Genomic DNA, 13354 nt, shown 5'->3' on the forward strand with positions numbered 1-13354 from the left:
CTTAGTGACTAAACAACAACGAAAACCATATATTAGCCACAGACACAAAAACCTACTCTGAAATCCCGAATTAAATGTTGGAAGGGTTAAATTATGGTAGAGCCTTTATGATGGACTAATATGTGATTTTAAATCATACTTTTAAATACTGACATTAAAAAGAACTATAAAAATGATACAAGGGGCTAGTCAATTCATTGGGTTAAATTAAAACTAGGCTCAAACAAAAAACCAACTCAAACTGTGCCTGGTACAATTCCAAGCATGCTTATAAATACATACACAAAAGTGAAACCATAAGCTATAAAACACAACAAGATACCTAATGTGGTTGCCTCTGGGTGGGGGGCTTATGGATGATGCGTTTTTCTGTATTTCTGAATTTGCTACAGTGGCATGAGCTTATTATGACAGTATTCTAGCAAGAGGAAGGGGTGAGGAGATGACAGGCAGGTTTGCATTCTGCTCCTTCTGACCTAATAGGCCACACACACAAGAGCCAGAAGCAGATTACTCTGCTGGGAAACTCACTTTTTTAAGACTCAGTACATGGTTTTTCCAGTAGTCATGTATGGATGTGAGAGTTGGACTGTGAAGAAGGCTGAGCGCCGAAGAATTGATGCTTTTGAACTGTGGTGCTGGAGAAGACTCTTAAGAGTCCCTTGGACTGCAAGGAGATCCAACCAGTCCATTCTGCAGGAGATCAGCCCTGGGATTTCTTTGGAGAGAGTGATGCTGAACCTGAAACTCCAGTACTTTGGCCACCTCATGCGAAGAGTTGACTCATTGGAAAAGACTTTGATGCTGGGAGGGATTGGGGGCAGGAGGAGACGGGGACGACCGAGGATGAGATGGCTGGATGGCATCACGGACTCGATGGAAGCAAGTCTGAGTGAACTCCTGGAGTCGGTGATGGACAGGGAGGCCTGGCGTGCTGTGATTCATGGAGTCGCAAAGAGTCGGACACGACTGAGTGAACTGAACTGAACTGACATAGCTTATTTCCTTAGAACATGGAAAAGGTCAATCAATAAATTTGCTTCAGACTAATCCAGAAGTATGGTTTTCCTAACACTGGACCATCAGAATAGTCCAAGGCTCCAGCCATAGAGCTTTGAGATAAAGCCTTTCACGATGTTATATTTAGAACAGATAGAAAAGGGGATAGCACTGGGTGATAAACCCTGCGGTTTCCCATATCTTGCCTGGATTTGTACCTAGAAATGTTACATAAGTCTCTTTTTTTGAGTTACTCTGTTCCTAGACAAAAATAGGATCTTCCCTTAAGGGGCTGGAAACCTGCATGGAACCCCCACACAGGCCCACGAGACCTTCACACATGTAGGCTGAAACGAACAGAGCCTCCCTCCGGCTTGTCCGCTTTCAGCCTGCCTTCCAGATCATTTGTCACTTTAATTTCAAATTAAGAACTCTTTAGAGTGAACTCTCTCCTTTTTTCCCCCTTGATCTTAACTCTCATTCCAGTATTCACTTCTGATTACAAAAGCAGTAAATACACCAATGGGTATAAAGTGAAGAGTACCTCTACATCCCCCTCTACTCCCCTCTCTGGAGATAACATCTCCCATGTATCCTGCCACACATTTAATGCATGTACAAGCATCTCTTGTTTAAGCTAATAAGACCATGTTATATACACTGTTGGGCACTTTGGTTTACTTACTTCATACTGACAATTTTCAATATACACACAGACTTAGTTTCTTTTCCCCTTTTTAATGTGAATCTCAGCTTTCTGAGAGATGGCCTAGCATGGTAAGAAGGAGAGCTACTAGGAGCCTGGTGTCTATTCTGCATATGCTCTGAGAGCAGCTGGATAACATCTGGGAAAGCCCTAAGCCTTCAGTTGCTTCTTCCTTCACAAGGAAAGGGGAGAAGGATGTTGAGAGGGGAAGAAAACGTTTTGTGCTTGAAGACTGAGGTTGAAGCAAGTGACCCCTGTAGTTTTAAGAGTTGTGTGATAGCCGCACCCCCCCAAAGATGTTCACATCCTAATTCCCAGAACCTGTGAATATGCTAGCTTCTGTGGCAAAGGGGACTTTGACGATGTGATGAAGTTAGGGATCTTGAAATGGGAAGAGTATCCTGGATCATACAGGCAGGTCCAATGTAATTAATTACAAGGGTTCTTATAAGAGGGAGCTGCTACTGCTGCTGCTGCTAAGTCGCTTCAGTCGTGTCTGACTCTGTGCGATCCCATAGACGGCAGCCAACCAGGCTCCTCCGTCCCTGGGATTCTCCAGGCAAGAACACTGGAGTGGGTTGCCATTTCCTTCTCCAATGCATGAAAGTGAAAAGTGAAAGTGAAGATGCTCAGTCGTGTCCGACTCCCAGCGACCCCATGGATTGCAGCCCACCAGGCTCCTCCGCCCATGGGATTCTCCAGGCAAGAGTACTGGAGTGGGGTGCCATTGCCTTTTCCAAGAGGGAGACAAGGGGTCAAAGTCAAGAAAGAGATGTGATGACAGAAGCTGAGTTGGAGTTATGTGGAGCCACGAGCCAAGGCATGCAGGCAACCTCTAGAAGCTGGAAAGACAAGCAGTGGGCTCTGCCACAAAGCCTCAGAAGGAACGCAGCCCTTCTGACCGCCTTTAGACTTCTCACCTCCAGAACTGGTAAGAGAAAGAGTTTAGGTTGTTTTAAGCCACTGTGTTTATGGAAATTTGTACAAAAGCAACATGAAACTAACAAACACAAGCTGTCACCTTATGGTTCTAAAATACCTGAGAATCAAGTGAGGAAGCCTACTCAGGGGGGAAGGTAATCAGAAGGTCATGAGAAGGTGATGAAGGTGATGATGGGGAGAAGCAGGAGGGGCTGGAGGAGTGAGGGGAAAGGCAGTGCGGTGGCACAGGGCCTGGGGCTGTGCAGTCTGAGGTAGGCTGGCTTCCCCTTAGGTCACCCATAAGAACAACTTCCTGTAGTTAAGAGTTGGGCCAGGGTTTGACCTGGGGATGAGGGTCCAACAGTATGGATGCTGGTCTGAGGGTCAAAGGGAAGGGAGCTGAAGAGCTGAATCTGGAATTAAGTCCACTTTCCTCCAAGTTTATGTTCTAGTTTTGTCGTGTTGACTTTTTTAAGGCAAGAATCTGGGCAAGGCAGAGCAAACAGAAGGCTGACCAACTGCTGCAGTTTGCCCAGGACTGAGAGTCAAGTGGGCCTTAGGAAGTATCACTACGGACAAAGCTAGTGGAGGTGATGTAATTCCAGTTGAGTTATTTCAAATCCTGGAAGATGATGTTGTGAAAGTGCTGCACTCAATACGCCAGCAAATTTGGAAAACTCAGCAGTGGCCACAGAACTGGAAAAGGGCAGTTTTCATTCCAATCCCAAAGAAAGGCAATGCCAAAGAATGGTCAAACTACCACACAATTGCACTCATCTCACATGCTAGTAAAGTAATGCTCAAAATTCTTCAAGCCAGGCTTCAGCAATACATAAACTGTGAACTTCCAGATGTTCAAGCTGGTTTTAGAAAAGGCAGAGGAACCAGAGATCAAATTGCCAACATCTGCTGGATCATGGAAAAAGCAAGAGATTTTCCAGAAAAACATCTATTTCTGCTTTACTGACGATGCCAAAGCCTTTGACTGTGTGGGTCACAATAAACTGTGGAAAATTCTGAAAGAGATGGGAATACCAGACCACCTGACCTGCCTCTTGAGAAACCTGTGTGCAGGTCAGAAAGCAACAGTTAGAACTGGACATGGAACAACAGACTGGTTCCAAATAGCAAAAGGAGTACGTCAAGGCTGTATATTGTCACCCTGCTTATTTAACTTATATGCAGAGTACATCATGAGAAACGCTGGACTGGAAGAAACACAAGCTGGAATCAAGATTACCGGAAGAAATATCAATAACCTCAGATATGCAGATGACACCACCCTTATGGCAGAAAGTGAAGAGGAACTAAAAAGCGTCTTGATGAAAGTGAAAGAGGAGAGTGAAAAAGTTGGCTTAAAGCTCAACATTCAGAAAATGAAGATCATGGCATCCTGTCCTATCACTTCATGGGAAATAGATGGGGAAACGGTGGAAACAGTGTCAGACTTTATTTTTGGGGGCTCCAAAATCACTGCAGATGGTGACTGCAGCCATGAAATTAAAAGACGCTTACTCCTTGGAAGAAAAGTTATGACCAACCTAGATAGCATATTCAAAAGCAGAGACATTACTTTGCCAGCAAAGATCCATCTAGCCAAGGCTATGGTTTTTCCAGTGGTCATGTATGGATGTGAAAGTTGGACTATAAAGAAAGCTGAGTGCCGAAGAATTGATGCTTATGAACAGTGGTGTTGAAGAAGACTCTTGAGAGTCCCTTGGCCTGCAAGGAGATCCAACCAGTCCATCCTAAAGGAGATCAGTCCTGGGTGTTCTTTGGAAGGAATGATGCTAAAGCTGAAACTCCAATACTTTGGCCACCTCATGTGAAGAGTTGACTCATTGGAAAAGACTGATGCTGGGAGGGATTGGGGGCAGGAAGAGAAGGGAACGACAGAGGATGAGATGGCTGGATGGCATCACTGACTCGATGGCCGTGAGTCTGGGTGGACTCCGGGAGTTGGTGATGGACAGGGAGGCCTGGCGTGCTGCACTTCATGGGATCGCAGAGTCGGACACCAATGAGTGACTGCACTGAACTGAACCGAAAGTCTTCCCAGAATGCAAGGTTTCCATTTTATAAAATCGAGAGTCCCATGCGCACAAAGATGACTTGGTCACCTTGGCTTATGGCTTGAAGACCCTTCCCAGACCAGGACAGGGGCTACAGGGTCAGCTATAACAACACCAAGACATAAAAACACACACACTCAGGAAGAGGCTGAGAGAATGGAAGTGGGAAGAGCCCAGCGACCCAAGATCAAGGAGATCTCTAAGGGAAAGGCTGCGGTCAGAGGAGCTGTGCTGTGATTCCAGGGTGCTGTGGTGGCGTGAGGGGCCAGTGTCTGATGAGGGTCACCCTTGTGGATCCTGAAGACGCCAGGGATGGGACAGGGCTTAGAGTCAAAAGGAGGACTTGAGCCATATGCCGAAGTCCTCAAGAAAGGAGGGAGCCTGGCTGGGAGGTCTGGAGACAGTAGAACAGAGGTGAGGGGAAGAGGGAGGTCAACTGAACACTCAGAGCCTCAGTGGAGCAAGGGTTTAACACGAGAGTGAAGAGAAGTGGTCCAGAAGCTGCAGAGGGAGTAAACGGGACCCTGGCCACATGACCTCTGATCTTTTCTGCTCAAAAATTCTGCCATATACAGGTGGGGATAAATCCTTCTGCTGTGGGTTCATGATTTGACCCCAGTTTCTGAGAGCCCTGCATTTTGGGCAGGACAGGGGTTCTCTGTTGAAAAGCTGCATTGTAACCATCTCTCTGGCTCAGGCAATTTACCAGATTCACAGAAAAGGCTGCAAAACATCCCAGTGGGCAGCCTGTACTGTTGAGTAAAAGAGTTTCTAGAGAATGCCCTCTGCACTGAGGTATCTGGTAAAACAAACAAACAAACAACAACAACAATAAAACAAATTGAAGTGAGGCTGGGCTGGAATCCCAGAGCCTCTACTTAGTAACTGGGATCATTTGGTAAATCCTTTCACTTCTCTATGCCTCAGTTTCCTCATCTGTAAAATGGAGATATCAGATGACCCAGAGGCACTAACACCATGTTCAGAGCATCATCATTATTGTCTGTGGAGCATAGGAATTTGCAAAGGGAAATGGGACAGACCCATCAGCCATTCCCTGCTACTCTGATAACAGAAGCCAACTTTGTTTGGGGATGGCAGCCTGCCCAGCTTATTTCCTTTCTCAGCCTCCCTTGCTGTAGCCATGTGACCTAGTTCTGGCCAATGACGTACAAAGAGAAATATGCTGGGGAGAAAGGAGGTTTTTGAAAAAACACTTTTGCCTTCCTGAAAAGAAGAAGAAACAGAGGGTGGTGCCCACATTCCCCCTTCTTCCCGCCCTGGATCAAAGGTGATGTCTGACGCTGTAGCAGTTATATCATAATCATAGGGCAAACACGAGGGCCTTAAGTAGTGCAAAGAAAAGAAGCATGGGTTCCTGATGACACACTGGGCACTTGAACCAAGCAGGCGATTGCCTACCCTGATTCTTGTTAAGAAAAATAACTCCCAATTTATTTAATTACTTTGGGGATTATAGCTAATTGTAACTGAAAATATTTCTAAAAGATATAGGGGCTCAGCTTGCCTATTTAAAGGAGGCTCCTACAAAGGCACAACATATTTGAGATTCAGGTCATCTGCTTCTATCAAGAGGTTTGTCAAAGGAAGGAATCAGGTGCTAAAGCCTCTAGCACTAACCTCACTCTTTTTTTCCAAAGAGGATGCAGACAGGGTGGTACCAAAATGGCAGGAGCACAATGCTCGGGTGTGCCTGAGGGTACCTTGGGAAGGTCCGGCTCAGCAAAGAGGAGCTGCCACCCTCAGGGCTGAACAAGAAGCAGATAGACCCACTTCCCCAAGCTTGGCCTTAGCCCAAGCCCTGCCAGGGATAAACCATCCGATAGAGTAAAGGGAAGCTGATTCTGCCAGGAGTCATGTCACCGGGCTATTTAATTGCTCACTCATGAAAATCACAGAGCTGGTTCTGCATTATGGTCGTGAGTAATAATGTAAATTTATTTAAGACTGCTGCTCCTCTTTTATGCCAACCACACCGCATCCAAACAAAAGCATCTTGAACAGCCTCAAATGAACGAAATGTTTGCGTTTGGTAAGTCCCTCTGCTTCCTTTCCCTAGTTCCATCCTCAGATTGGAAAAGTGAGATTTTAAATCAGAGTCTGGTTCCTTACAAAAGCAAAACTGAGAAAAAACAACAGTGATGGAGAAAGTAAAATGATAATCGGAAAAAAACCCAAACCAGGAGTTTCCCCTAGGCCGTGTCCACAAGAGCTCGGGGCGCTTGCCTCCCCTGAGAACCCCCTACACCCCGCTCGGCTTGGGAATCACAAGAATGAGATCAGTTTGCTTCGCCCAGGCAGGTGATGACGGTAACTGGTCCCACGATCCCTCGTCAGGAGGACAGCGGCCAGGAGCTGCTCCGCCCAGACGCGGGCTGGCCTCCGCCAGTGGGCGGGGGGCTCTAAGAGGTGCTGGGAGCCCGCGAGGGTCCGGCTCGGGCCCCCCACAAGCGCACCCGGGGGGGATCGGGCTGCGTCTCAAGCGGCGCCGGGGCGCCGGGCCCTCAGCCAGGGCGGCGGCGCGGGCCTGCCTCCTCCATCCCGCCCCCTGCCCCCGGACCCGCCCCGCCGGTCTCCTTCCCCCCGCCCGCCTCCCGGCGCGCAGCCCCCGCCGCGGCCCGCACTCACACTCCACGTCGTGCAGCTTGGCCCGCTCCTCCTCCAGTTTGCCCTTGAGGCTCTCGGCCTCGCTCTTGAGCGACGCCAGCGTCTCGTTCTCATGCAGCCCGTCGGCTGCCATCTTCGCGCAGGGACGCGGTGGGAGGGAAGCGGGGATGCGAGTTAGCGGGCGGCGGAGGCCGGGCCGGCTAGCGGGCGCCCAGCCGCCACCGGCGCAGCTCCAGTCGCCTCCCCGAGCGCGCCCCGCCCTCCGGCGCTGACGCCGCGGCTGAGAGCCCTGCAGCGGAGGCCGGTCCTCCTCCGTCTCCGCGGGCTGCAGGCACAGCGCCACCTCCGCGCCCCCGCGCCCCGGCGACGCTAATGTTAGCGCACATCCTGCGGGCACGCAGGAACGTTGTGCCCATTTTGCCGGTGGAAAAACCAAGGCTCAGAAGTGACACGCAACTTGCTGAAGGATGCGCACTTAGTGAAGGCCAGGCTGGGATTCCAACCCAGGGCGGCTCCTGCTCCTGAGAGTTTGGCGAAGTCCCAATGGTAGAGCCCTTCCAACGCCCGTTTCTCCCACTTCCCCTGTTTGGGACTTAATGTTTAGGTATGCCTGAGGGTAAAATAGGAAAAGGAGTACGTCAAGGCTGTATATTGTCACCCTGATTATTTAACTTCTATGCAGAGTACATCATGAGAAAGGCTGGGCTGGAAGAAGCACAAGCTGGGAGAAATGTCAATAACCTCAGATACGCAGATGACACCACCCTTATGGCAGAAAGTGAAGAGGAACTAAAAAGCCTCTTGATGAAAGTGAAAGAGAAGGGTGAAAAAGTTAGCTTAAAGCTCAGCATTCAGAAAACGAAGATCATGGCATCTGGTCCCATCACTTCATGGGAAATAGATGGGGAAACAGTGGCTGACTTTATATTTTTGGGCTCCAAAATCACTGCAGATGGTGACTCCAGCCATGAAATTAAAAGACACTTACTCCTTGGAAGAGAAGTTATGACCAACCTAGATAGCATATTCAAAAGCAGAGACATTACTTTGCCAACAAAGGTCCGTCTAGTCAAGGCTATGGTTTTTCCAGTGGTCATGTATGGATGTGAAAGTTGGACTATAAAGAAAGCTGAGCACTGAAGAATTGATGCGTTTGAACCGTGGTGTCAGAGAAGACTCTTGAGAGTCCCTTGGACTGCAAGGAGATCCAACCAGTCCATCCTAAAGGAAATCAGTCCTGAATATTCACTGGAAAGACTGATGCTTAAGCTGAAACTCCAATATTTTGGCCACCTAATATGAAGAACTGACACATTTGAAAAGACCCTGATGCTGAGAAAGATTGAAGGCAGGAGGAGAAAGGGATGACAGAGGATGAGATGGTTGGATGGCATCACCGACTCGATGGACATGAGTTTGAGTAAACTCCAGGAGTTGGTGATGGACAGGGAGGCCTGGCTGCAGTCCATGGGGTCACAAAGAGTTGGACACGACTGAGCGATTGAACTGAACTGAACTGAACTGATAAAAAAAAAAAAGCTATTTCTGGCTTCTGAAAAGCTCTGGAGTCTTTGCCTGTTCTTGGTTTAGCTCTTCTCTTATTCACTAGAGAATCAAGTCCCTGTTCTGGGGGGCAGTCAGAGGAAGTGATGATGGGGGTCAGGGACCCACAAGGACCCTAGGGGCTTCTGAGCCCCTGATCAGTGATCTCAGACCAGTCACTTATGACGGGTCACTCCACCTTAGAATGAAGGGCTGCTGCAGTTCCCTCATAGAAGCAAATTAGTGACTTTGTGGCAGACTCAAGCATCTGTGCTTTCCAGTCCCTTTCGTGCCAGGCACTGTTCCAGCGCCTTACATTAGTAACTCACAACAGTCACCCTGAATGGGAACTGTTGTCACCCCCGTTTTACAAATGAGGCACAGAAAAGTGAGATGATTTGCTTGGTTCACTCTCCCAGAAACAATTTCAGAGTTCTTAGAGCAAAATATTAAGAACACAGGCTCTGTCCACATTCCACTGCCTGGGGGTGAATCCTGGTTGTGCGGTTCAGCCTTGAGTGGCTTACTCAGTTTCTCTGTATCTCAGGCTCCTCATCTGTAAATGGGGAGAACACCTTCCTCATAGAATCCTCATAAGGAGTGACTGCATAGAGCACTCAGAGCAAAGTGTGGCACACAGTTACGTGCTCCTTGTTATTATGAAGGCTACCTGGTCCATGTGAGCAATTAACAGGAAGTATGAGACACTGGGTCATGGGGGCACCTCTCACAAGGCCATCTCGAGGATGCTCTGGGAAAAGCAGCATCCTCGTATCACCTCTTCAGGACCTCATGACCCCCTGTGGGATACGTGTGCCTAACTCAGGGTCTGCGTGTTCGTGAAGACCTGGGGTGAGTGAAGCTTCATACTGGACTGTGCCCCCTTCTGAAGGTTCTGTGTAAAATAACCTCCAAACACCCCCCAATCTAGGGAGTTTACCATCTGGAGAGGAAGCCAGGCAAGGAATGCTTTAATGGCAAGGTTTGCAAGGGCTTCCCTCATAGCTCAGTTGGTAAAGAATCTGCCTGCAATGCAGGAGACCTCAGTTGGATTCCTGGGTCGGGAAGATCCCCTAGAGAAGGGAAAGGCTACCCACTCCAGTATTCTGGCCTGGAGAACTCACGGGACTCTATAGTCCATGGGGTTGCAAAGAGTTGGATGAGACTTTCACTGTCAAAGTTTGCCAAGTGCCTTCCTTTACTTTGCTGTGCACTGTTTTTTTAAAGTGTAAGTCAGAAAAGTTATCTGCTGCATTTCAGCAGTGGTGGAGTTACAGGGTTGCCCCATCCCTGAAAAGTACCCACTGGGGACTGTATCTACACAATCCCAAACACCCGGATCAAAAAGTTAGCTGTTAGTCATTTGGAGATCTCCACAGTCAAAAGAATCTGTCTGAACATTTGGGAACCTTCCAAGTGCTCGTGGTGGAGCAGATGGCAATCCTCTGAAGAACATCTCCAGGCAGGGTTCTGACCTGGGAAGAATCTGTGATGCTACAGAGGACCTGGCATCTGGGATTCTGGGCTCCTTCTGTCCACAGGGAATGTTGTTTCAAGTAGAGAAAGATGAACACATAGTACTGCTCCAGGATGGTAGGGCCATCAGAAAGCAAGTTTAAGAACTGAGTGTCCTCAGCTTGCAGTGTGTAAATCCAAGTTTAGAACAAAATGTGCTGCAGGTAGAAGCCCATAACAATAAGCCTGAATCCTGTGACATCAGGATTACTGTACTGTACCAAATCCTGTATGCCCCTTTAGGCTGCTTATTTGCCATTTGCTTTACAGGAATAATTTTTTAAAATGTGTTCACTGTTAGGAGTTATAATGGGACCAAAAGGATGAATACAGTTTTCCCTTCAGTTGGATAAAATGTGAAAGTTATCTTTCCCCACTTAGCTAAGTGCCTTGGTTTTTGTTTTCTCATGGTGTCCACGATGGAGATTTCCTACTGAGCCTGTGGGGAAGTGTGCTTTACCACTTTTGACCAGGTGGGGGCTCCACTGAGCTGCACTGCTGAGCACAGCTTTGCAAATCCTTTGAGACAGGACTCATTCCTGGAGCCTCAGCCAGACTGTGGACCTTGCTGCTATAGGATTTGAAACCTGTGCAAAGCCATCTCTGGTGAAAATTGATTTGTCTACTCTGAAAAGTGCCAGGTTTTTTGTTCAGTTCCTACCCTGGCTGAAGGCTTAGGTCCAAGGAACAGTTTTCCTTGAGCTTGATTTTGCTCATAACTGAGGCCCTATGTGCTTCAGTCTTCAACAGAGCTGTTTCTAGGGACAGCTGGCACAAAGCCTCTGGGAAGGTGCTACCTGGCTGTTTATTTACCAGAGTCCCTTTTAGCTTGCTTGTTTGCCAAGCCAACTAGGAGAAGACAGAAGGAAAAAGCATTAGCTCTAAAAAATAATAAGCTGAAACATTTACTGAGCACTTTCTCTGCTATTATTTTCAACACTTTATAAAATAAACTCATTCTTCTTCCTCCTCAAACCCTGAGAGAGAGGCCACTATTGTTGTTTTCTGATGGGAAAACAGCTCTCCCGGCAGAGCCGAGACCCACTGGCACAAGGCCCCCGAGGAACATAACTGGGAGTTGAAGCCAGGCCGCCAGACACCAAAGCTCACATCCTAAACCCTCACACTGCACTGTCCCACTCAGCCTGGGTGTGATGCAAATGTTCGTGTGTGTGCACTGATGCTATGGCAACCCACCAGTCACAGGACCCTCACATTAGACATTCTTTAAAGACAGGTAATGACTTAAATGTTTTTTTTAAAAGTGGCACTTACAATTTCTGCACATAGGGAACAGTAGTTGAGCTGTTCAGATTTCTTGAAAACTGGTCTCAGAGCCCGTTGTTTGAAGCATCTGTCACAGGAGCCAAATACGTTAACTAAAAAGGTCTGATCCATATTTTACCCCAGCTGACGCTGGAAAAGAGGGAGAGAAAAAAAAGGGAGGTATGTGTATGAGAAAAGTTTCACAAATTAAGAAACAACCTTTAACAAGCCCTTTAGTCTTAGTTCTCTGATTTCTTGGGCATTTCATAGCAACTGAAAGTATTATGAAACAGTCCTAAATATTTTATAATGGTCTGCAAATTTTTACTTTCTACTCTTTGTTCATAAAAGAAACTTTGTATTAGACTTTAATAAACTTTGTATTGACATGGTAGTTAGCATAGATGTAAAATCAACTTCTTGAGCTAAAAGCAGAACAGAGAGCAAAGAGCGGAGAGTTAGATAAAGTGATTTGTTAGACAAAGCATGCCTCACCCTCCCATGCAGCTTCTATTTTCTTTCTTTCCTTTTTTCCTCCTTTCTTTCTTGTTTTCTTGGCCATACGTGTGGCATGTGGGATCTTAATACCCCGACCAGGGATCAAACCCTCACCCCCTGCATTGGAACCACATAGTCTTAACCACTGGACCACAAGGGAATTCCACAATACATGTTTTTGTTGACTTTTTTTTTTTAAAAAAAAAGAAAGAAAAAGAGAAAAGAAAAGGGGGGAAGGGATGTGTGTGTATGTATGAGAAAAGCCAATGGAAACAGCTGTTTAAAACCTCATCTTGGGACTTCCTTGGCAGTCCAGTGGTTGAAGCTCTGCTCTTCTACTGCAGGGGATTTGGGTTCAATTCCTAGTCGGGGAGCTAGGATCCTGCATACCATAAGGTGTGGCAGAAAAAAATCAACTCATCTTCCTGTTATCATGGTAGTTTCTCAGACCGGTACATGCAAATAAAGTTTATGCAGTTAATTTGTAACCTTCAATTTATTACAACATGCTGGGTCAATACCAGCTCATTTATTTAATCAGTAAGAAAGTGTCAGATAATAGATTTTCTGAACAGACACGGACACAATCGATCTTTGCAGTGCAGTATTTTAATCCTGTGGGGCCTTACAATGTTGTTGTTGTTGTTTAGTCTGTAGGTCGTGTCAACTCTCTTGTGGCCCCATGGACTGTAGCCCACCAGGCTCCTCTGTCATGGGATTTCCCAGGCAAGAATACTGGAGTGGGTTGTCATTCATTTCTCCAGGGGATCTTCCCGACCCAGGGATCAAACCCACATTTCCTGCATTGACAGGTGGGTTCTTTACCACTGAATCACCAGGGAAGCCCCTTATAGTGGATTCTGTAATTTAAAACTTAAAAAAATTCCTCCTCTCCAGATGAACTTTTGGAGTAAAGATTAAGAGTCAGAAAATCTGGAGCCTGACCCCAACCAAGTAAATGTGGTGTCGGTTCCCTGTAAGGAACACACCTCATTTATGAAACATTTGCCAGTCACAGATCCAGGGGTCACTGCCTGTCCACCCAGAAGTCAACAGACAGGCCCAGGTCACCGAAGGGAGGGTAACCTTGAGGAAACAAGCATTTGTGCTAAAAGGTGGGGCTCTGGCTGACCCAGTCCTGGCCCCACTACTTGGGCAAGTGACTTCACCTCTCTGCATCTTTGCTCTTCTGTCAAATGGGAATCTC

The 13354-nt window shown here is 47.2% G+C and overlaps 1 protein-coding gene across 2 annotated transcripts in view; it reads right to left on the reverse strand.

The window, feature by feature from the left end:
* The window catches only part of GNB5 (G protein subunit beta 5), a 38690-nt gene extending 26960 nt beyond the window's left edge, over window positions 1-11730 (reverse strand). The window contains exons 1-2 of one of the 2 annotated variants that reach the window (XM_068963809.1): window positions 11659-11730; window positions 7348-7459 (exon numbers count right to left, since the gene is read on the reverse strand). In XM_068963809.1, the coding sequence (XP_068819910.1) occupies window positions 7348-7459 (112 nt within the window). In that variant the 5' untranslated portion in view covers window positions 11659-11730. Of the gene's footprint in view, window positions 1-7347; window positions 7469-11658 lie in introns of those variants that run through there. The other variant, XM_068963810.1, reaches the window with a different exon arrangement.
* Between the last annotated feature and the right edge of the window lie 1624 nt (window positions 11731-13354).

The sequence above is a fragment of the Capricornis sumatraensis genome, chromosome 2 (assembly GCF_032405125.1).
Source record: "Capricornis sumatraensis isolate serow.1 chromosome 2, serow.2, whole genome shotgun sequence".
Taxonomy (NCBI): domain Eukaryota; kingdom Metazoa; phylum Chordata; class Mammalia; order Artiodactyla; family Bovidae; genus Capricornis; species Capricornis sumatraensis.